General features: G+C 30.4%; 3 protein-coding genes across 4 annotated transcripts; 1 reads left to right on the top strand and 2 right to left on the bottom strand.

Moving 5' to 3' along the window:
• Positions 1 to 616: 616 nt before the first annotated feature.
• Positions 617 to 5,657, top strand: LOC112802339 (surfeit locus protein 1). The gene is made up of 6 exons (XM_025845505.3): positions 617 to 1,773; positions 1,919 to 2,004; positions 3,197 to 3,432; positions 4,172 to 4,343; positions 4,420 to 4,703; positions 5,121 to 5,657. Exons 1-6 carry the CDS (start codon positions 1,602 to 1,604, stop codon positions 5,188 to 5,190), a joined length of 1,020 nt encoding a protein of 339 aa, XP_025701290.1. The 5' UTR covers positions 617 to 1,601; the 3' UTR covers positions 5,191 to 5,657.
• A 159-nt stretch (positions 5,658 to 5,816) lies between these two features.
• Positions 5,817 to 9,970, bottom strand: LOC112802340 (ras-related protein RABA6a). Its single transcript, XM_025845507.3, has 2 exons — positions 9,292 to 9,970; positions 5,817 to 6,564 (listed from the first exon to the last, which is right to left on the bottom strand). Exons 1-2 carry the CDS (start codon positions 9,507 to 9,509, stop codon positions 6,129 to 6,131), a joined length of 654 nt encoding a protein of 217 aa, XP_025701292.1. The 5' UTR covers positions 9,510 to 9,970; the 3' UTR covers positions 5,817 to 6,128.
• A 9,346-nt stretch (positions 9,971 to 19,316) lies between these two features.
• LOC112803891 (uncharacterized) lies at positions 19,317 to 22,644 on the bottom strand. Of its 2 annotated transcripts, none has more exons than XM_029298494.2 (4): positions 21,919 to 22,644; positions 21,480 to 21,836; positions 21,251 to 21,327; positions 19,317 to 20,151 (listed from the first exon to the last, which is right to left on the bottom strand). In XM_029298494.2, exons 1-4 carry the CDS (start codon positions 22,196 to 22,198, stop codon positions 19,561 to 19,563), a joined length of 1,305 nt encoding a protein of 434 aa, XP_029154327.1. In that variant the 5' UTR covers positions 22,199 to 22,644; the 3' UTR covers positions 19,317 to 19,560. The 2 variants fall into 2 exon arrangements, with proteins under 2 accessions (XP_029154327.1, XP_025703128.1); XM_025847343.3 differs by having other exon boundaries at positions 21,480 to 21,842; positions 21,919 to 22,591.
• Positions 22,645 to 22,857: the final 213 nt, after the last annotated feature.

Here is a 22,857-nt window from a genome sequence, read left to right as displayed (position 1 = left end):
TTTTTGGTTCATATTTTAATGTTTTTAATAACCGGTAACATAGAGTTTAATAAAATATAATTCATATACTTTTATATATATATATAATTATTTAACAAAATTAATATATAAGGTTATGAAAAATCTCATCCAAATTTGACAAGAACAAGACCACATTTGTCATTATTCTTTCAAGTGATGCTAGGTCCAATTTATAAATATTTTTGGTTCATATTTTAAGTTCATTTGATAAGTAAATTCTTGCACGCGAATCAATTTTATAAATTTATAAGTGCTAATAGTCTTTATATTTAATTTATTTTATAGTGTAATAATAACCAATATATTTATTGATAGATTTAATTATTATTATATTATTTATGATTATATTCAGTATATATGTCTGATTTATTCAAAAAAATAAATTATTAAAACTGATTAATAATTATTTTAGAGTTAATTCAATTAATATTAAATTAAAAAAATAATACATAATATATTACTTTTTTATTAATCAAATTATTATAATTTAAATTAATTTTAAAAAAATAATTTAAAATTATAATTTTAATCTTATCACATGACACATTTAATTATACTTCTTATTTATATTGTTAAGATGCTCGGTTGTCTGCCCAGCGAAGCCGGAAAAACATGTTAGAGTTCTTGACGTTTCCGGCAGTCTGTCTTCTTCCGCCTCCGCTGTTTGTGCATTGTGTCTCGCTGTCACCGCCCTGTTTCTCTTCCTCGCCACTAACTCTGACTTCATTCCTTCTTCCTCCGCCTCGGCCTCTTCCACCTACTCCAAACGCATCAAGGTTCCATTCTTTTTGCTTTTTCTATGAAAACTACATGGAGTTTGATGAAGTTCTTGTAGTTAGAAATTACGTCTTGTTTTTGAGGATGTGAATAGGTGGTTGATCGATTAATTTCATGGTGACTATAACTAAATGATGATGGTAAGTATATAAATTCATTTTGTGTTTGAGGAACAATAGATTCTTAGTTTGGTACATATTTGCATGTGTAAGTATAGTAGGCAGATACTGAATTTATATTGTTCATGTTTGATCGAAAATTTTAACTGCCTTGATATTCACAAGTTGGTTTCCCTGTGTCTGCATCAATTTATAATTTTTCTCTTCAAGTTGTGTTGCTTTTAGTTGTGCTTCTTCCTGCCACTTTAATCCTAGCTTGATTCTCATATTCAATTGCCGAGCACTTTTCTTCAAACTCTACTCCTCCCCTTCTTCAACTCTTCTACTCCAGTCTGTGTTGTCAGAAATTAAATGAATTACTTGTCATAGTGTTAATTATGAAGTGAAAAACAATGTATATATGCTGCTGTTTGTTGGTAACTGCCTAACTGGGTAGTTCGGAATGCGCTGGGTTGATGAGTGCTTCCACCCGAGTGAGGGGAATTATGTAGGAAAACAACAAAAAAAACAAAAACATAGAAGGCCCGTATAAAATCCGAAAGGCCCACCAAAGTGGAAGAAAAAAAAAGAGGAGTTTCTGTAAGGTCCACCAAAGCGGTCAGTGCTCTCGCAAACACCATATTCCAACTCCATAAACCCTTCAAATCTTCATCTTCCGCTCTCACATCAAACATTGTAACAGCAATGGCTTCCACCGCCAGAACGCTAGCACACCTCCGTCGTAGCTCCGCTGCCGCCACTAGTAGCAGAGGGAGCTACGCTTACTTCCTCATATCCAAGCCGTTTACTTCCGCCGCCGCTTCCGCTGCATCATCTGATTCCGACCAAACACTCTCTTCCTCTTCGGGATCAAAGGGTATGTACGTATTCATGCGCCTTCTATTGATTCTTTATCTGTTCCGTCGATCTTGTTTTTCACAATGCTGAATTTGTGTTCACAAACATGCAACCTTCTTCTTTTATTAAACTTACTATTTTATTTTATTTTTATTTTTTGAAAGGAAAAGGATCTAGATGGTTGCTGTTTCTACCTGGAGCAATCACTTTTGGCCTTGGGACTTGGCAGATTTTTAGGAGACAAGATAAAGTGTGCTTTTCTTCTACTAGTAGCATTAACTTCATCATGATTAGGAAAATGTTAGGGTGCATATATATATATATATATATATATATTCTCATTTTTTTATTGCGGTAAAAAGAGATTAATTTTGGTGAGCTAAAAGAGTTCCTCAATTTCATTTAAGCATACTGTTTTATTTTTGAGATTGTTTACTGGTATCACAATAGTGCATTTTTTTATGGATGGTTTATTAAGATTGAATTCAAAAGTAACACATTGACTTTATGATTTCATTTTCCTTCATCATTTCATCCCACCACCAAATAAAAAAAGGAAAAAGAAAAAGGAAATACAATGTAAACAGGAAAAGGAAATGGAAGATGTATTTTTGAAACTAACCAGGCCAGTTTCTCATAACTTTTGTTCGTATAGTCTCACATAAGCATCCAGTTGTAAGAAGAGGGAAGGAAGCCATGGAACAAATGGTGTTGATTGATATTGTGTGATTTGTATAAGTGAAAGTATGTGGAAATAACATTATGTTGATTTTATTCTCGAATCGCTTTGTCAACAAGGTCCTGGCAAGTGATTCAGCAAAATATGAATGTGTTTGTGATGAGGCTCAAGTAAAGTACTAACCTGACATGAAATGTGATGTGCTGTGCTACTAATCAAGCCATATGGACCAATCTAGGAAGTATCTACTGACTAATCTAAGAACTGGTAATTAATTGTAGTTTGTGAATTTCAAATTGATTCTGGTGATTTCACTAGGTAACTTAATTAGGTTTGTTACAATCAATATATGTTGGCATTTTGCTCTTATTTTCACTTTACAGTTATAATACTTGTGCCGGTATACCCCTTACTCTATAGGCAAAAGCATTCCTAATGATAAATACATGTTTTGGATTATGCCGTCTATATTTCCATCTCCATGATTGACTGATAGAATAGAGATTGTATTGGATATAATGATTGTATTAAATTCAAAACCATATACTTCACTAGTAAGTTACATATATTGGATCATGGAAGTTTGATAAGGTAGTTGATAGGGATCTCATTCATGTTCTTTAAACCTAATAGTTTGTTATAAATATTCTGCTCGAATTTTGGTAATCTGGTCAATTTTAGATGAACTTACATTACTGCATGTCTTGGTACTAGCCATGCGGATTAGCACATTGACTGTTACTTCCCTGTTTCGATATTACAGATTAAATTGTTGGAATATAGAGAGAAGAGGCTGGAAATGGAACCTTTACAATTCCACAGTTATCCTTCAACTCAGGAATTGGACACTCTGGAATTTAGGAAGGTGGTATGCAAAGGAGTTTTTGATGATAAAAAATCAATCTTTGTAGGACCCCGCTCAAGAAGCATTTCAGGAGTTACTGAAAATGGCTACTATGTTATAACACCTCTTATGCCAGTTGAGAATCATCCAGACAGGTAAAATATCAGTATTAAATTATCAATCCCGCTACGTGTACACTCTATAATAAACACCATTTTGACACCATTATTTTCTTAGCAACCAAACACGGGTTCTCTTTGTTTTGTTAATTAAAAAATAATTTAAATACACATTTAATTAGTAAAAACCGTATTTTTATACGGGTGTCAAGAGTGTTGGGTGTATGAATAGTGCTTTTCTTAAATTATTATTAGCTTGAGCTACTAAAACAATTTTCAAGTCATAAACTTTCAATATCTCACAGTGCTTTGTAAATTGTGATTATTGTTAGGGCTAACTAACACAGATACCAATTGATATAAACTGATAATTGTAATTGTTGCTCATAATCTCTTTTGTTTGGGCCGGTAGCTAAAAGAAAGAGATTTGAGACAGAGAAAAAGGAAAACCTTAATAAACTATTGGAATGAATTGTTAATAATTAGGACTCATAACAAAAATAAATAATCCATTCATGGGAAAAGCTTCAATATATTCATGGGCACAATCTGGCCATAATTTTTTAGGCTTCATATTTCATAATATTTAAGTCCTCAAGTTTTAAAGATAACATGTTTATACCAACTAGAATTGTATCTGAATCATTAGCTACAGATTGCTACATATGTTGCTATGCATGCATCAGTCACATGTTTATTGGGTTAGTCATTGCTCATTAGTCTTTTTTTTTTAATTATTATTTTTTTATAACTTTTTAAACTTGTCTTCTTGTAGTGTCACTTTTCCCATTCTTGTTAACAGAGGATGGGTTCCTCGTAGTTGGAAAGACAAATTTGTAGAGGCTACACTAGATGAAAAGTTCCCGAATGCAGTTCCTTCTCCTTCACAGGATGATGGAACTACATCTTGGAGGAGGTTTTGGTCTAAAAAGCCCATCGTTGCGGAGGTTTTTTTCTTGCCCTTGGTCATTTTTTGATGAAGATTGAAGATTCAAACTTACTTTGATTTTACGTAACTTACAGGATCACACCCCTTCTGTTACACCGAAAGAAGTAGTTGGCATAGTTCGTGGAAGTGAAAAACCAAGCATATTTGTCCCGGCAAATGATCCTGAATCTTCCCAGTGGTTCTATGTCGATGTTCCTGCCATTGCGCGTGCTTGTGGTCTTCCTGAAAATACTATCTATATTGAAGATGCTAATGAAAATGTGAATCCAAGTAATCCTTACCCTATTCCCAAGGATGTCAATACCTTAATTCGAAGTTCAGTAATGCCTCAAGACCACCTGAACTACACATTGACATGGTGTGCAAATTTTTCTCTCCTTGCTTATCGAACAACTGTGCTTGTGTTATGGTTCTTGTTACCTATGCTTTTGTACTTTAGTTGATAATTCTTTAGGTCATCAAATTGAGTTTACGTGTTGACTTTTACAATTCAAGTTTACCTAAGCTCCACAACTGTTGGTGAACTCTCGACTTTGATAACTATGGTTGCAGGCATCCATAGGCCATTCACGATACTGACTGGCTGTATTTTAGTTAAAAAGGCTAAATCATTGGTCATATAATAGTGTAATTATTCTAATATAAATCAATATAGTAATAATATGTTATTAAAATCAACTAACCATAGCATTAATCAAAATATAGTGTTATTTGTATTTTTAAAAATCAAATTTTGCTTTATGAATCTGATTTTATTCATTTTTGTTTGGAGCAGGTATTCTCTTTCTGCAGCAGTTACTTTTATGGCTTTTAAGAGGCTCAGACCAAGAAAAAAGCAAAGATAGCAAAGTCATCACCGTCACATAGCTGAGTCTACTGACGCATTTAACCTCGATCTGATATGGGATCATCTTTACTTGAAGTATTGTCTTCCATTTCTCCATCCTAACTATCAAAAATCATTTTCAAGCTACCTTAAACTATTCAAGTGAGGTCTTCTAAAAAAGTTAAGGCTATCCCCGGCCATAATAACACTGCAGGAATGAAAAATGGGGTGATTTTCTTGTGAGCAAAGATAAAATACTTATTTTTTTTTATACAAGGGGGATGAGTATGTTGATATTTATTAGTTAAATGATCAAATTTTTGTTACAAAAGAAATTATTGATGGTAGTTGTGTGAAGTCATGAATATATCTTTTGATTTGTAATAGGAAGCTTTGGAAGTCATGAATATGCCACATTTTGTTGACACATTGATTGTTCACCTTATTTCAATAAAGGAGGTAAAATCATGTCTACAATTCCACACACAGATTGTAGTGTCTCTGTACAAAAGCATGATGGAACTATTAATCAGCCCATGTTTGTTAATTTGTTCATAATAATTGTTTGAAAACCTGAAAATTATGATGATAAAATCTTCTAATGTTTTCCTCTTCTACTCCATGGATATTACTTGACTCGAGACATTAATTCCAACACTATTACACACACAAATCAACATTAAAATCATCATTTACATTCTACTATCAAGTGATCATTTTTTAGACAAAGGGAAAAAAAAAAGCAAACAAAAAAGACAGGAAAGGAAGAAGTGGGGAAGTAGGAAGAAACAAGAACTCAGTTATACAGATGAGATGTGTTATCTGTTTTCATTATTGTCACCTACATTGAGCTAACATACACTCATATACTATTAGATGGAGTGTGGGAAAGTAAAATGAGCATACAAAACAATTCCTATACAGAAAGTATTTGCACCTTCAATGATGTGTATGTTTTCATCTTGAACAACAACTAGCTTGTTTTGTAGCAGTGACTTCATCAGTTATGTGAATTTCCTTCCTACCTGAAATCCTCAATGTTGTGCCATTCTCTTTCTTGGCTTCCAACATTTTCTGGCTTGTGATGTCATGGATCTTAGTTATCATTTGCAAGAATGCTTGCTCAACATTCAGGTTCTGCATAGCAGATGTTTCCATGAAGCATAACCTTTCTGTTTCCGCAAGCCCTTTCGCTTCTTCCTTCTCAACTTCCCTTGACTGAACCAAATCAGATTTGTTTCCGACCAGAACGACCACCATGTCTTCACCTCCAAACTCTCTTAGCTCATGCAACCATTTCTTCACGTTTCCGAAAGTCGATTTTCTTGTTATGTCATAGACTAGTATTGCTCCCAAGGCTCCTCTGTAGTATGAACTTGTGATAGCTCTAAATCTGCCACAAAATTTTATGTATGCTTTGTTAGAGTGAAATACATAACCATTTGGTTGAATTATTATGTTAATCCACTCTTAAAATCCAAATTAAGCAATGTTTCAAAAAACTTGAAAGAACATTATAATATTAAATGTTTCATATACATCGTTAGTATAACTAAAATAATTCCACCGAGCCAATGAATTATAACTCATTCACACTTTTTTTTTTTTCCTTTTTCTGTTAAATCTTGTGCTGGGGGGTTGTTAATGTTGGATTAGAGGTTTGATATATACCGATTCCACTTTCATCTTTGGGCCAAAAAGAAACACAAACAACATATTATTCTTTTTTGAAGACATGATACATGATTATGTGAATTGTTTAACCAATCCTATATAATATTGAATCAAAACATTGCTCAAACAAGGAATATAATATTGCTCGTGTTAAATCTATTGCACCTAACAAGATTTTGTGATTTAAATGAAGAATTGTGGTGTAGATGGATATCACATGATCATAAACAATTAGAGTTAAGAGAGTGCGTGATTGTGGGGTTGGTGACCAAATCCGAGACCTTCACCACCTCACATGAATTTGTTTGCCTAATTTCTTTGTCACAATCATTTATAAGTTCTAACCTTCATTTTCTTAAGCTTAGGCTAAAGTAAAGACTGAAGTGGCCAATCCATATCTTGGACCCGGCTTACCCTGTAGTTATGTTGTTTATTTATGTATGCATTAAACTTTAACTAAATAAATAAATAAATAAAATAAATAATTAGTGATTTGTTGGACAGTCTACACTTGATAATGAGTTCTACAACTTTCAATTAATTTATATCATTTCTTTCAAATTTAAGGTCAATAAATGGGACATATAGTACACTGATAAATTTATTTTTCAACTATGCTGCCAGTGAGATCCCAGTTCCTTTTAAGTATTATATTAGGTAAATGCTATAGTGTCTAAAAGATGATGCTTACTTACTAAAAAAGTTAAAAATTAATATTTAATTTAAAAAATATAAAAGTAAATAATTTTTAAAAAATAAAAACTTACTACAAAAAGTAAGTTAGGTAAAATTTAGGCACCAACTCATAGGCACCATAAAATATATAAAAATAAATAATTTTTAAAAAATCAAAACTTACTATAAAAAGTAAGTTAGGCAAAATTTAGACACCAACTCATAGGCACCATAGAATTAACCATTATATTAACTAGACTATTGATATAATCTTTTTAAACACCTTAAATATTAGACAAAATTAACAAGTAAATATAATCAATGTTTTAAAATTTTTACAAGTAATTAATATTTTATTTGATAATTAAATTAAAATATTTTAGAATGATTTATTAGGAGAAAAAAGCATTTCTATTTATCTATTCAATTAGGTCTTGCCGTCTTGGTGAGAATTCATAATTGCTTTCTAGTTTTTACTCAAAACGGATATGATGGAAAAGAAAATATATCAGTAGATGTATGGAGATGGAAAGAGACTTTTAATTTATTTCATTATGAATTTTTTTTTCAAAAAGTGCCTTTTTAAGTATGAAACCCTTTTTCTTTGTACATAATTAATAATATTGCATGAAGCATGCAGAATAAAGGAGAGAAGCTTAGGTGTTATTCCAACAAAATCCCCTGCCTTAAGATGGAAGTTAACACATTTTTAAGAATTTATCTCTTAAATCTTAATTAAACCAGAAATCACATATACAAAACCAAATCCAATTATCCAGGCTAGTAATCCATAGTTTAATATTAATTTCAGTATTTTCCCGGTCCCATTTGAAAAGGATTATAGTTATATTTATATATACATTATTTCCATCACAAAACCAAACCTTTACTCAATTAGCTAGCAGCGCTCACTTTGTACTTGTGAAAATAGTGTAATTATTATACACTAATATTAAAAATTTTTTGAATTAGATACTTGTATTTATGAGACTTTTAAAATAATAAGCAATTGATTAAATATTTATATAAAATTTTGTGGCGGTGCATAAAAATTTAAATTCTTGGACTATTATTATGTATTATCCTATCCGAGATATACAAATTAATTCTTTTTCTCTTTTTTTTTTCAATTCTTTCTTTATTATTTTTTTCTTTCCCCACCTCCTCCCTTATAGACACTAAACAAAAGCAAACAGTGCAACATAGCTAGCTAACAAAAATTGCCGGCAAAAAAAAATGTTGAAAAGTGGAACAAGTTGTTAGTGGAGAATGAGATAAGAGATGAAACTGAAAAGGGTTGGAAGTCTAATAAATAATAATCATTAAGTCAAATTAGCCGAATTCATTATTAAATACTTCTATGATAAGCTAACCAAGTTTTTGAGTGGAGACACTTTGAAATTGAAAATGCCAATTGGAAAAAGCATTAACTTTTACATCACGGATATAAGAAAAAGCTTTAATAGGATTGAGACAAAGAAGGAAGAAACTAAATAAGAAAAGAAAACACTAACATCTAAAAGAACGGCAAAAAGAAAACAAAAGGGTTTGCTTCTATGAAACTTATGAATTTTGGTTCACCATTGAAAACAAAAAACCTTATATAGGCAAAGATCAAACATGTGAAGACAAAATGGCAAATTAAATAAATAAATAACACTTATAATTAAGTGATGGCAAATTGAAAAGAAAAACAAATAATAATAATAATAATAATAATAATAATAATTTATTGGAGAATGGATATAGACGATAGAAAAGAAATGATTACCTTTCTTGGCCAGCAGTGTCCCAAATCTGTGCTTTGATGAGTTTGTCTTTGACCCTTATGTTCCTGTAAGCAAATTCCACACCTATGGTGGGTTTGGAATCTAAAAGGAATTCATCTTTTGCAAATCTTGATAACAAGTTTGATTTCCCAACTCCAGAGTCCCCAACTAGAACTGCTTTGAATAGATAATCACACTGTTCATCAAATGTATCAGCCATATATATTTATGATCACAACTTTCTCTCTATCCCAACCTTAGCTTCCTTTTGAATTTCACATACTCTAGAATCGAAACGATCTTGTTCCACGAGAATATAGTTACTCTTTCTCTTTCGTATGATCTAAGACTCGAACTCAAGACCTCTTGTTAAATTGAAATAACATGATGTCTATGTCTCTTTTTGGTTCTTTATGCTCAAAAGGAGTTTAATGAAGACGTGAAGAAACTTGTATCCAAGAGAAAGAGAGGGGGGGGGGGGGGAATACAAATTGTAGAGGGAAAGAGGAAGAAAACTATGATATGTAAGAGGAGTGCATAAAAGTCATGATCATATATATAAAAATGTGTAGGTAATGGATTTGAAAAGCTAAAGTGGAAGCATTATCAAATTCTAGAGTAGTTGATTTTGGAGGGTATTGAGTATCTACATGTGAAACGAATTAAGCTATTGACAAAGACATTATTATTAGGTACTGCACCTTAATATATATTTGTATATTTGCAAACAACTCCCTGTGAAATTGTTCGTCTGTTCCACATGTCCCATGCCAAATTGGAAAGTGGGCTATCATGCTTATGTGGCATTCCGTGATTGGTTTATATCATAGCTATCCATGGGTAACATGTATGTTGAAGGATAATGATTTCAAGTTACTTCCACTTTGGAAATTAAAACTTAGTAGTGTTTCATGTAATCATGAGTTTGTGGTTAGATGTCTTTATTATTGAGATGGGTTTGGCCAAAAAAAATTGCATGACAGGTAATTATGGTTGCAACTTTGAACACTTGGTTATTACTTGCTACTATTTCTCAAAATTTAGATAAAATATCAAAGTTAATTAAATAATGTGGCATGCTGCTGATTCTTATAATTAAATATTTGACCAAACATTATTTACTCTCATCAAACTACACTTATATTTTTCTAAGATTTACTGTGCTCTTTTATAGCCGATCCACTCTGTGACTTTTTATATTTATTTATCTTGATCTTTCTTTAAATATTTTACGCCTTTGTAGTTAGTGTTATTTTTATATGAATATTTATTAATATATTAAAAATACAAATATATTGAATATAATATTATATAAATATTATAATAAGTCAATGTACATTTCTAGAAGGGTTAAGTACCATTTTGGTCTTTAAGTTTAGAGTTGAAAATTTGTTTCGTCCTCAGCCTTTTTCTTGCTATAAAATAGTCTTCAAAGTTTAATTTAGTTTTAAAATCGTCTTTTGGACGAAAATACCTTTTCTCCTTCTTTTCCAAAATCAACCACAAAGTAGAGGTAAGAGAAGAAATAAAAGCAGAAGCAGAATCAACAATATCAACAATGGTGAATCAACAACAGCAACAACAAAAATAAAAATAGAATCAACAATAGCAACAACAAAAGCAAAAACAGAAACAGAATCAACAACAATAAAATAACAACAACAATAGTAAATGGTGAATCAACAATGGTGAATCAACAACAACAGCAACAACAAAAGTAAAAATAGAAGCAGAAGTAGAAGTAGAAGGCAAAAATCAGAAGTAGAAAGCAGAAGCAACAACAGGACTCGATGGTGATGGGACGACGTGACCTCACTCCAGCGGCGACGACAGAATAGGGCTCGATGGCGACCGACGACGGCGGTTCGCGGTTGAACGCAGTCTCTCTTCTCTTCCTCCCCGCTTCTCTTTCTCTCTCATGTAGTGAAGCGAATCCAAAGCCAGCGGTGACGCCAACAAACTGCGATTGTACTGATGCGACGACGAAGAGGAGCTACAACAGTGACGAACGGTGGTTTCGGTGGTTTCGCTGGCATGATCTCCCCGCTTTTCCTTCTCCCTTCTTCTTCCCTGCCCCATCCTCCGTGTGATTTCCTCTTCCCCTTTGTTTTCTTTCTTTTTTTTTTAAATTTGTTTAGTTAGGGATAATTTGGTAATAAAAATTAAATATTTGGCAAAAAAAAGACAATTTTAAAATTAAGTTAAGCATTGAGGGATAATTTTGTAGCAGAAAAAGGCCAAAGACAAAATAAATTTTCAACCCCTATCTTAAGAACCAAAATTGTATTTAATCTTTTGTAGAAATAAGAGTATTAGATTTAACTTTTCTAAAATGTAGCAATTGTGTGTAATTTGGCCTTTACTCTTTTTATTTGGGTAGTTCTATTTAATTACCCATTTTTTAAAACAAACCAACATATAGTGTATTTAATCAAACCAACTACTATAACATACTATCTTGAATAAGATAACGAAAGATCATTAAGAGTTTGGTTATGTCCATACAGGCATGGATAGCGTGGAGTATTCTTTATTGTCTTATTATATGTTAGAACCTGTCCCTAAAATATTTGATTGAAAATATATTGAATGGATATTCAAGGCTTCCCTTCAATTTATTATTTTATTTTTAATAATTGTGCATGCAATTTTAAGAAGAAAATATTGATGTATGGCTTGGTAAAATTTCATCAAAGTGATGACTTTAGCATTGTATGTGACTATGTGTTATTGCAAATGTAAAGTTTAATTACAGTTATTCGTAGCATTGTATACACCATTCCAACTCCTTCAAAAAAAAAAAAAAAAAAAGAAGCAAATCCACCATGATCAATTATTCTTGAATCCATTATCTCTAAACTCCAAACTAAAACAACTAATACATCTCAATAATCCATTTTTCTGTGGAAAACTTAGACAAATATAATTATTTTCACCCATGTATGATTTTTAGGTGACGTAGCAATCTCCACGCCTACAAAATTGTTTTCACACCACTTTAACAAATTAATTTAAAAGTTTGTTACTGACTAATATGTTATTGCATAACTATCACTGTACCAGTCCAATTTAGTTATTAAAAGAAAGTAAATACTAGTTTTTAGCTTTTTTTTTTTTTGGTAAATACTAGTTTTTAGCTTTTACTTGATTTTTTTGTCTGTTTTGAACAAGAATATTTTCACAACAAAAACATAATACTTTTTTTTTTTTGGGGCCTGGATAGTCATTTAAAGTTTTCTCATTGTACCTTTTTTTTACAGGATTCATTGTAGCTTTCTTAAGCTTTTGTTTGTTTTTTGGTCTGGTCTTTTAAGATTTGTTGTTATTATGTGGCATCAGAATACAATCTGAGGTCCCTAAAAAGGAACCAAACAGAGCCCAATCCACCCAACTACTCTAAAGAGAGACACCTGCTGCAAAGTCCTAAAGACTAGACTCATTAAAAAACCGACTTCCTTCTTGACATTTTATAATTTCTTTCTTACAAAAACGAAAACAAAGAAAAGCAGAAATACTCTATAATTTTTATAAACTTACGGATCAAATTCTTCTAAAATGAGAATATTAGTAAAATAAAAAAATTAATTATCTTTAAGTTAAGATAATAAGACTCACATCACAAAAATAAACTCAATAATAATTAAACCATCATTTTATTATTTTATTAATTTTTTCACTTAATTTATTTTAAATATATCACATATCATATCATATCAAATAGCTAGACGGTTGTTATGGATAATTGCTGTTGATTGGGTCGAGCTCAATTATATGTGGAGAGTAGACAATCGAGTAGAAAAAGCTACATTATTGGAGCATCTCAGTATTAATAACTACTTAATCTGTGTCAAGTGTCACATAATATTGCCTTTTAGAAGGACATTATTTTGTGACAAGTAGGGGGTCCACAGTGCATTGGAAATTATTTTTATCCTTGCTTCTAGATTTTTCAGAGAGTAAGAGTTATGATTGGAGATCGACATGCCTAGCTAGCCATATGTAAATATCATCGTGTCGAACATTGAGTTATAACTGTATGGACATGGATAGTTCTTTAACACTTCTGCATGATACCAATTCGCATCAACCTATGTTTGTGACCCTTTCTTAGAATTTTTTCTTCTTTTCTTTCACCTTGGAAAATTGAGTTGAGGTGGAAAAACGTGCACGAGATACGAATCGTGGCATTACGGGTATACACGAATCAGATAGAATCGGATATAGTTAAAAATTTGATCCACCGTATGATATTTGCGTTTTTTAGTGTCAGATCCGATTTGATCCGATCCGCAAATGTGCAGATTGAATCTGCTATTAGGTATATCCGTATAATTAAACATTCTCTTTTTAATCATATTTTTATGTAAAAGAAATTCAATAAAAATGTTTTTTTCACACTTTTAAACTTATTTATTCCTAAAATATTTTTAATTAATTTTTTTTAAATAAAAAAAATAAAATATAATAATATATAAATAATAACTACTAACTAAAACATACAAACAAGTAAATATAATACTAAATATATATATTTTTATTTTTTAATTATTATTGTGCAGATCTGCAGATCCGCAAAAGTGTAGAGCTGATATCGGCGATCCGATTCATAAAGAGTGCGGATCGGATCGTATCCGCAATTTTCGGATCAGATGCAGATATTTACTGCAAATTTGTGGATATGATCCGATCCATGAACACTCTACGTGGCATGGGCAATTTGCCCCTACGAATTAAGACCCAGTCAAAAATAATTTACAGAATTACCTACTAGTACGCGTGCGTCTTGTATTTTAAAGATACATGTTAAATTTACAAATTAAAAATTTTTTTATTTAAAATATAAAAAAAAATTTAAGTTTTTAATAATATATTTATTTTATATTTATTAAATAAAAATATTTAAAATATTTTATTAATTACCTTAAGACACATAATAACTAAATTCGTAATATTAATTAAGTATATGGAATCTTTGACTAATATATTTATTAAAGTTCATTAATGATAAGTGAAATGTTGGATCATGTGTGCTTTCATTAGTATAACTACAAACTAAATGCGAAAAAATTCATGAAAGTATTTGGTAGAGTTGATGTGATAATATAATAGATTTCCGCAATTAAATAGGGTCATGCATGCACCCAGAAGCACACATGAAACCAGTCACCAAAAATGGGTTAGAAATAAAAAATAATATTTATTTTAAACAAAAAGAGAAAAACAATGATGTGTCATAGTAAGCTGAATGTGAGTATTAATAGGTAGGGAAAAAAGTGAAAATGTTTTAGCTCCTCCAAACTAGTGTCCTAGTTAATTACGATTTTCCCAATAAGTTTGTTTCAGTTACCTTTCTTTAAAAGGGATCAGTAGTAGCATTGGGTATTTCTTCTCTTTGTTTCAGAAAACACAGATTATTACAGATACAGTACCTATGTTATGTTTGCAGATGATGATGCAGTGCCAAATTGTTATGTTTGCTACACAGACTAAAGAGTAATCAACCCTTTGCTCTATGTACAAAACCCCACCCGTGATCAATTTAAATATTTTACAAATCTTCATACATTCTTTATATATCTTACTTATATTAATAAAAATTATAATACAACTAGATATAATTATAAATAGTCACAATTTACAATATATATATATATATGATTTAGCCATGAATTTTTCTTTTTTCTATTATCATATGTTTAATAAATATTTAAATTAATTCATTAAAAATTAATAATAGTAATAAATAAAAGAGAATCATATATATATATATAGACACAGACAGAGTAAAGAAGAAATAATTATACTATATAAAGAGTGTATTTTATAACCTAGCTAAGCTAAAAATAAATAATCAATCACTCTTTTTGTTTCTTTTATTTTTCGAAATCACAAATATTTTTGTATTGGGAACAATTTTGCTTCATCCTTGTTTGCTCTTGTATGTGTCTCTTAAAAAGAAATTCTTGCATAAGACCATATATATTAGATATAAAAATTAATTGTATATTTTTACATATTAAAAAAAGTCTAAAGAACAATAATTTTATTAAAATTTAGCCAGTATTTAAGAAGTAAAAAAAAAATTTACATCATTAGATATAATTTTACACTATTAAAATATTAATAATAATAATTAATTAATAGTTACAAATCATAAAATTTGCTTACTTCCTAACACTCATCTTACGTGATACATATTTACTTAAGGAGTGATTTCAATTCTTGAAAAAGATAATTTCATAAATCAGAATAGATAGGGCTATTAGAGCAACAAAAGAATTTATAAAGAGTATTTCATATCAACAAAAATATTTACAAAAGATCATAAAAAAATATTATTTTTAAAAAACTAAAAACTCATTTAATATCTTCAAAAGCTTTACTAAAAAACAAATATATTTGTTATATATGAAATCATTTATATCAAAAATTTAAATTAATAAGAGTAAATACATGTAATGTAACATGCTTTTTTTTATTTTGATAGATAAATTTATTATTTAGACTCAATTTTAAAATACAAAATGAACTTTCTTTTTTTACAAATAAATCTGTTTGCATACGATATTTCATGAAAATTTTCGTCAAAATAATTTTGTTTTTTTCAGAAATCACTTAATTCAATTAGTAGATACAGCCCCAACAGTGAGTTACATTCTAGTTGATTTAAACTCAGTCATTCATTCATCAATCTTTTGGTGTTTGAGAGAGTTGAGATTAGAATCCAACATTTGATTTCTCTCTTGTCAAAATGTTAGACTATTTTTTATTTGATTCATTTTTAAGGGGTCCAAAATGATAAAGATATTTGAACCATATTATGCTAAATCTGAGCAAGCACTGTGGTCAGAGATTAAATGACCCAATGCTGAGAAATGTATATAAAAAAGGGGTTAATAATATATAGGGAAAAGGCATCTTCTATCTTCTGCAAATTTGTGTGTAGATCAATGAACCCCTTTTTCTGATCACATTAATTGGTCCTTCTGATATATGGATTTGATGAAAGCCTCATTAATTAATACTATATATATTAATTCTTGTCTTCATCACTAACAATAACAATTTACTTTGTCTTGGATTTGGAGTTCAGAACCAAACGGATATTCTTCTTTAGCCACATTCTCTACTTTGGAAAAGAACCTTAGAAAATTATACATATTTTGCTTCGGCACGTATCTTCCAATGTTTCAGACAATTAAACATTAGAATCAATTATATTAATTATTCTTAGGAAAGAATCTTCACATTTAATTTCCCCCCTATCACTTAATTACCTAGGTAAACCTTTGGAACTAACTAGCTAGGCAAATCTGCGTACTGTGTAGTACACTCAAATTAAAATAATAAATTAGTAATAAAAAATTTATAAATAAATTTATGGCTTTTTAATTTAAAGATAAATAAATCTTTAATTAATTAAAAACATAAAAATGTCACTAATTTTTTAAAATGTGAGATAAAATTTAGATGTCGTATATTTTAAAAAATAATGTACCTTGTACTAATATTATAAAATATTTTACATCGTTGTGCTATTACATATATTTTTTTAAATGATAATTTATGCAATAAATATAAAAAATAATTATTTTTATTAATATGACATTATATAATTAAATATATGTATAAAATTATTTTATACTGATAGTGTATTAAAATTAAATTCTTTTTATTTTCTCTAATAATAATGCATGGACATACATTATTATTATTTGCAATAGTAAAATTATTATATGGTCCCCTACAATATAAGAGGTTAGATTTCAATTATTCAATGGCAGTAGCGGGAATATTTTGGAGGGTTATTTTGCCCCTGATGTCTGGTGATCCGTGACGGCTCTTAAGTGACACGTCTTAGTCTTAGCCTTTAGGGTATTTGAATGAACATGTAATATATAATGGGGATCATAACATAATCATATCATGTGTATATGCATGGAATATTATTATAAACCCTAGGCAAACTGAATAACACCTTGTCCATACAACTTGCTCATGGAATTTTCAGCACTTTTCTGCTCAGATCGATACATCTTATTTTTATATATTCATAAGAATTGCTACTAGTTTTATTTTACCATATAGGTATATACAATATGCACCACACAATTGAAGCACTTGGAAACCCTATATATCCATCAAGTTAAAAATTTAAAAACCACCAATTTTTTTTGTTGGGTACTTGGGTAGATATTCTTTTTATTTTTTATCCGCAAGCTCATAGTCATAGGCTAATATATATCAATCCGAAGGCACAGTGTGCCACCAGTTCAAGCTTGAAATAGGTAGGACTTTTATTAGAGACAATGAATTATATATTAATATGGAAAGTATATATATATATATATATATATATATATATATATATATATATATATATATAATATTTTATACCGTTGTAATCATATCTATTTTAATAGATAATTATTCACGTAGTAAATATAAAAATAATTATTTTTATTATAAAAAAGTTATTTGTATATTAAAATTAACCAATAAAATCAGCCACTAATGTATAAATACACATATGGTTTAATTTATTTTTAATATATATTTGTATTCCAATTCCAATATGTATTTTATACCGTGACTGATTTTAATAATTGATTTTAGTGTACATGTAGTATTACTCTTTTTATTAATACGACGTTATGTATTTTGATGTATATATAAAACTAATATTGATAATATATTAAAATTAATTCATATATATATATATATTATCAATTTGCGTATTATATAAAAAAAATTATTTTCTATTTTTATATCTTATTGTCATAAAATTTTAAAAATTAAAAAAACAACAACAAAACAAATACACAAACCAATTTTTTTTTTCTATTTTCATTATCTAGAGAAAATAAAATGTCACATTGCAAATGGCATATATGAGGTATGCACAACTGTAGAAGTATGGGGATTTATCGATTATGCATATTTTTCTGTGCGAATATAGGAGTATATATTATCTAAACAGAAATCTGGAAAACCGAGAAATGTTTACTCAAATCTACTTTTGGTGCATACTCGCATTTCATAATTAAATATATTTTTTTTTGTCTTATGATGATTATTAAATAATTTTGTGTCTCTCTTAGTGGTACATTTTCATTTGTTTATGAGATCTTATTGTCTTATGTGCAGAAATAATACTCACATGTGTGCCAAATTATTATAGACAAAACTTGCTTTCATTGACTTATTGTTATTAATAATGTGTGTATGTAAGACTGTGAAATTTGAATCCTTCGTCATCGTCGTACTCGGGTCGAAAACGTTTTGCGTTTACTTTCACTTTCTCTACTTTTCAAATGCCATACATAAAAACCAAATACCCAAGATAGATACCTTTTGAAATTGATTCTTTTTCTTTTCTTTACTTTATATTTTATCATTTATTTATCTATTTTTGGTCAAACTTGTTGTAAAGCAAGAACAACAATAATTTTATTTACGAAACAAGAATTGTTTATTTGAACTACACAACACAACATATATACGTGACGTTATGCAAATAATTGTTTTAGAACTAATTGACATTTGAAAGCTAGGTATATAGATATATATACATATATATAGCTTTGGTTTGACATTTCAAACGAGATTGAAAGCATCTTTCAATTGAATTCATGAACTTTACTTTAAATGCACCTAGTTTCTGTCCCTTTTTCTAGCATTGATGTGATTTCTTCATTGTCAATTAAAAACTACACTATACAAACATCACCACCACCTGTATGTATTGAATAAATATATAGTTTCCATGTATGTAAGAAAAGAACAAAAAAAAATTCCCCAACCCAAACTAATAGTTACTTCAACATCATCATGCAATTCTGTCACGTCCATGTTCTAATTTCAGATACAATATATATGTCTCATATCATATATACCTTCATATCAAATTCCCTTATTATTAATATACACTCACTCTTAATGAAACTCACCTTATTAGCTTCAATTATTCAGATTCCACATGCAGCTATGTTTTTCAAGTTACTTTAAATGTCAAAGTATGTGAAAATAAATAAAAATAGGTAGCTAGTCATTTTAATTTGATTCAACCAACATAGTCCAAATGCATTTTAAGGTAACACATTTAAAATTTTCCTTCATACTCACTGTCCTATTACAACACTAATTTTTTGTAACATTAACATCACCACTGCTACTACTACTACTACTAACAATAATAATAAAGAGAAAGAAACTAAACAGGAAACACAGCAAATAAATATAATATAATAAAAATATCTTGAAATAGTTAGTTAGTTGTTCTTCAAAGGAAGGAACTCAAAGAAGTGATGGTGGTTTGGGGTGATGGCATCATTTGATGCTGATATCTCTGTCCCTTTGCCGTTAATGTGATGATGAAGATCGTCACCGCTCCTTAGAGGGAAAAGTTGAAGGGTTTGATTCTCATTCTGATGAATGTTAATAATACTATTATCAACAAGAACATCATCATCTTCTTCATTGCTATGAGTGGTGGTTAAGTGGAGAAGAGTGGTGTTGTTGTAATTGTTTTCTGATGAAATAAAGAAGCTGAGATTATTATTATTATTATTATTAATGAGCTTTGATGGTTGAAGAGGAAGAAGAAGAGGAAGAGAGGAAGAAGAAGTAGGAGGAGGAGGAGGGGCATTTATGAGGTGTGTGACAGGTGGTGCAGGTGCAGGTGGTGCAGCAGCAGCACATGGGGAGTGATGATGCATCATCATGTGCCACGTGGCATTCCTTTCCATAAAGTTCCTTCTTTGTTGTAATTCCCCTTCTTCGAATTGGACCCATCCATCTGCTCTACACTCTGCCACTCCTGCTTTTCCTGCTCCTCCCTCTCTTTCCATTGAAACAGATTCCTGTTTTGTGTGTAATTTTCATTCCATCATTAAATAAATCAACGCATTCATAATTATATATCTTTACAGTTTAGACACTATAATAATAATATGTTTAAAAGAAAAAAAAACATCTTTGGTAGGGGGAGGGAACATTTCAACTAGCCACTCCTAATATGAAATGATGATATAAAAGTAATAGCCTAAGTTTTCTTATTTAATTTAATATTTATTATTTTATGTATATGATATTTATATACACAATAAAATAAATAGTACAGAATAAAAAATTTAAAATTAGTTTAAAAACACATGTATATTGTACAACACACGATGCCATTTATTGTTTATTTATGGCTTTATTTATTAGATGTAATGAATTCAATCTTGAATTCTACCACTAACTAACAAGGTAAGAGAATAAATGAAGACTAGTGCTATTAAATATATATAACTAACAAAGAAATCTAACAATTGATATATATTTAAAATTAATAAAAGTTTGTTATAGGCGTGTGTATTGGTGTAACTAGAGAAGTCAAATTAAAGAAGGGGTGGGAATATAATGTTGTAAAACATGTAGTAGTACTAAAGAATATTGTATAGGGGGTGTCCCAAGAGAATTTTGAAAAAGAAAAGAAAAGAAAATGGAGTGAGAGGGAGGAGTGAAGGTAGGTAAAAGAGATGAATATGAATATGAATATGCATGCACAAGCCCCAAAAGACCAATTAACTAAGTTTCATAAACATAGAGCAGACCCGACAGAAAGGAAGGAATGCAGCTTTTAGGCCCTTTTCATTTCCCAACAAACAAAGCTTTTGTTGGGTCCTTTCCCTATAGCTAATATCTATGATCTTTCTTTCTATCTACACACAAATTACTACCACTATTTTGCTTTTCTTTTTTTCTTTCTCTCTCTCTCTAGCTAGTAATCATATGCAAATAATTAATAATCACTGCTTAATGGGATACTAATAACATTGAAAACTTTTTGGTCAATTAAGTTATGAATCCCAAGTTGAAAAGAACAAAAGGGTTTAGTAGTATTAGTTGATGATGAATAAAGGACAAAGACAAAAGAGAGAGAGAGAAAGAGAAAGAGAAGGAAAATGTTAAGACCTCTGCAAGAGTAGTGCAGTTTGTAGAGGATGCCCAGTTTTTGGTCTGTTCAACTTCAACCATTGTCCTACTTGCTGCTGCACAGAAAAAGAATACAACTTTTCATTTCTCTCAAGAAACTTATGATTCCAGATTCCTAACTCAAAAAAACTTGTTTTTGAAACAAAGAAAGAAAAAGCTTATTACAATTGAAGAATTAAAAAAGAAATAAAAAACTAGTACTACATACCCAGTTCTTTCTTTTCAGAAGAAGAATCAAAATCACGGTGGTGATTGTTGTTTTGAAGTGGATGATTATTGTTATTGGTATCAGATGATTCCATCTGGCGGCGACGCTTTTGCCTCTCCCTAGCCTTATGATTCTGAAACCAGTAAAAGACATTCTTGCCCTCAATCTTCCCAAACCTTCTCAGCTGCGCTGTTATGTGTTGGATTTGCTCCGCCGACGGCGTCCGAGTCCCTCTTCTGTACAGCTCCTCAAGCGCTCTCAGCTGCTCCGGCGTTGGATTCCACCGGGAACTCACCACAACCGGTGCCGAACCATTATTGTTGTTGTTACCATTTTCCCTCTTGTTCTGCTCTCCCACTGTCGCTACAAAAAGCAAAGCATACGGTTATTACCGGTCTCATTTCTAGCATATAACATAACAACACTTTTAGTTTCTTACATAAATGGTTGTGATATTGAGAGAAGAAATCGTTGCCCTGATGATGAACAAGGCTTAAGCATGGGTTGTTGTTGTTGTTGTTATTGGTTGTTGTTGTTGTTGTCGTTGTTGTTGAGTTGTTAGGAGAAGTCATTGGTCTTGGCATGAGAGGCCTTAGCTTTCTTCCAGAAGCTCCGAATGGATGATGATGGTGATGATGATGATGGTGATCAACAACCATGTTTAACTGATGGTGATGATGATCGCCACCTCCACCTTCATTGTAACCCACCATCCACATTTTTGGTGTATAATAGCAGCTATTAGGCCAATGAAGAAAGAAAGAAAGAAGGAAAGAAAGAAAGAAGCTAGGGTTTTTTTTGTCACTATTATTCTTTTGTGTAGTTGTGATGCAAATATATATATGATGATGGATAGAAAAAATGCTTATAAGTAGGAGAATGAATGGAGCTACTATAGGTTATAATATATAAATGGGAATTAGTACTAATGAAAGGGGAATATTTATGTAACAAAAGGGTAAGTTATTATTATTATGCATATAAAGTAGGAGTGCTTTAAGTGCTTTAAATAGTGTTTTTTTTTTCTTTCACTTGTGTGTGTCTCTATCTTATACCTTGTCACTTGGTAATGGGAATTGAAATGTTGATCTGATAGAGTATGTAGCAGTAGTATACTAGAATGGCGTTGAAGTTATAAAAATAAAAATAAAAAATAAATAAATAAGAGGAGAGAGAGAAAAGAAAAAGTGAGTGAGAATAGGTAGGTGGTATTAGCATGCAAAGGGGGGAAGAGGGACCATGAAAAAATTGTGGTAAGTCCTAGCTATACTTCAAATGAAAAGTGGACAAAGTTCATATATGGTATTATAGGGGTATAGCAAAGAAACCATTCTTGAAAATGAAGTTGTTTGAGCTGAAACTTTGAAGTATTTTGTGT

The sequence above is a fragment of the Arachis hypogaea genome, chromosome 5 (genome assembly GCF_003086295.3).
Source record: "Arachis hypogaea cultivar Tifrunner chromosome 5, arahy.Tifrunner.gnm2.J5K5, whole genome shotgun sequence".
Taxonomy (NCBI): Eukaryota; Viridiplantae; Streptophyta; class Magnoliopsida; order Fabales; family Fabaceae; genus Arachis; species Arachis hypogaea.
The sequence above is the reverse complement of the archived record's forward strand: the minus strand, read 5'-3'. Positions and strand labels throughout refer to the sequence as shown.

Coding starts and splice junctions, on each gene's coding strand:
- LOC112803891 (XM_025847343.3), bottom strand. CDS start 22,198: ATGTGGATGGTGGGTTACAATGAAGGTGGAGGTGGCGATCATCATCAC. Junction 21,328..21,479: donor TTCTGAAAAGAAAGAACTGG/GTATGTAGTACT, acceptor TTTTCTGTGCAG/CAGCAAGTAGGACAATGGTT. Junction 20,152..21,250: donor ACTGCACTACTCTTGCAGAG/GTCTTAACATTT, acceptor CACACAAAACAG/GAATCTGTTTCAATGGAAAG.
- LOC112802339 (XM_025845505.3), top strand. CDS start 1,602: ATGGCTTCCACCGCCAGAACGCTAGCACACCTCCGTCGTAGCTCCGCT. Junction 1,774..1,918: donor TTCCTCTTCGGGATCAAAGG/GTATGTACGTAT, acceptor ATTTTTTGAAAG/GAAAAGGATCTAGATGGTTG. Junction 4,344..4,419: donor AAAAGCCCATCGTTGCGGAG/GTTTTTTTCTTG, acceptor CGTAACTTACAG/GATCACACCCCTTCTGTTAC.
- LOC112802340 (XM_025845507.3), bottom strand. CDS start 9,509: ATGGCTGATACATTTGATGAACAGTGTGATTATCTATTCAAAGCAGTT. Junction 6,565..9,291: donor GACACTGCTGGCCAAGAAAG/GTAATCATTTCT, acceptor ATTTTGTGGCAG/ATTTAGAGCTATCACAAGTT.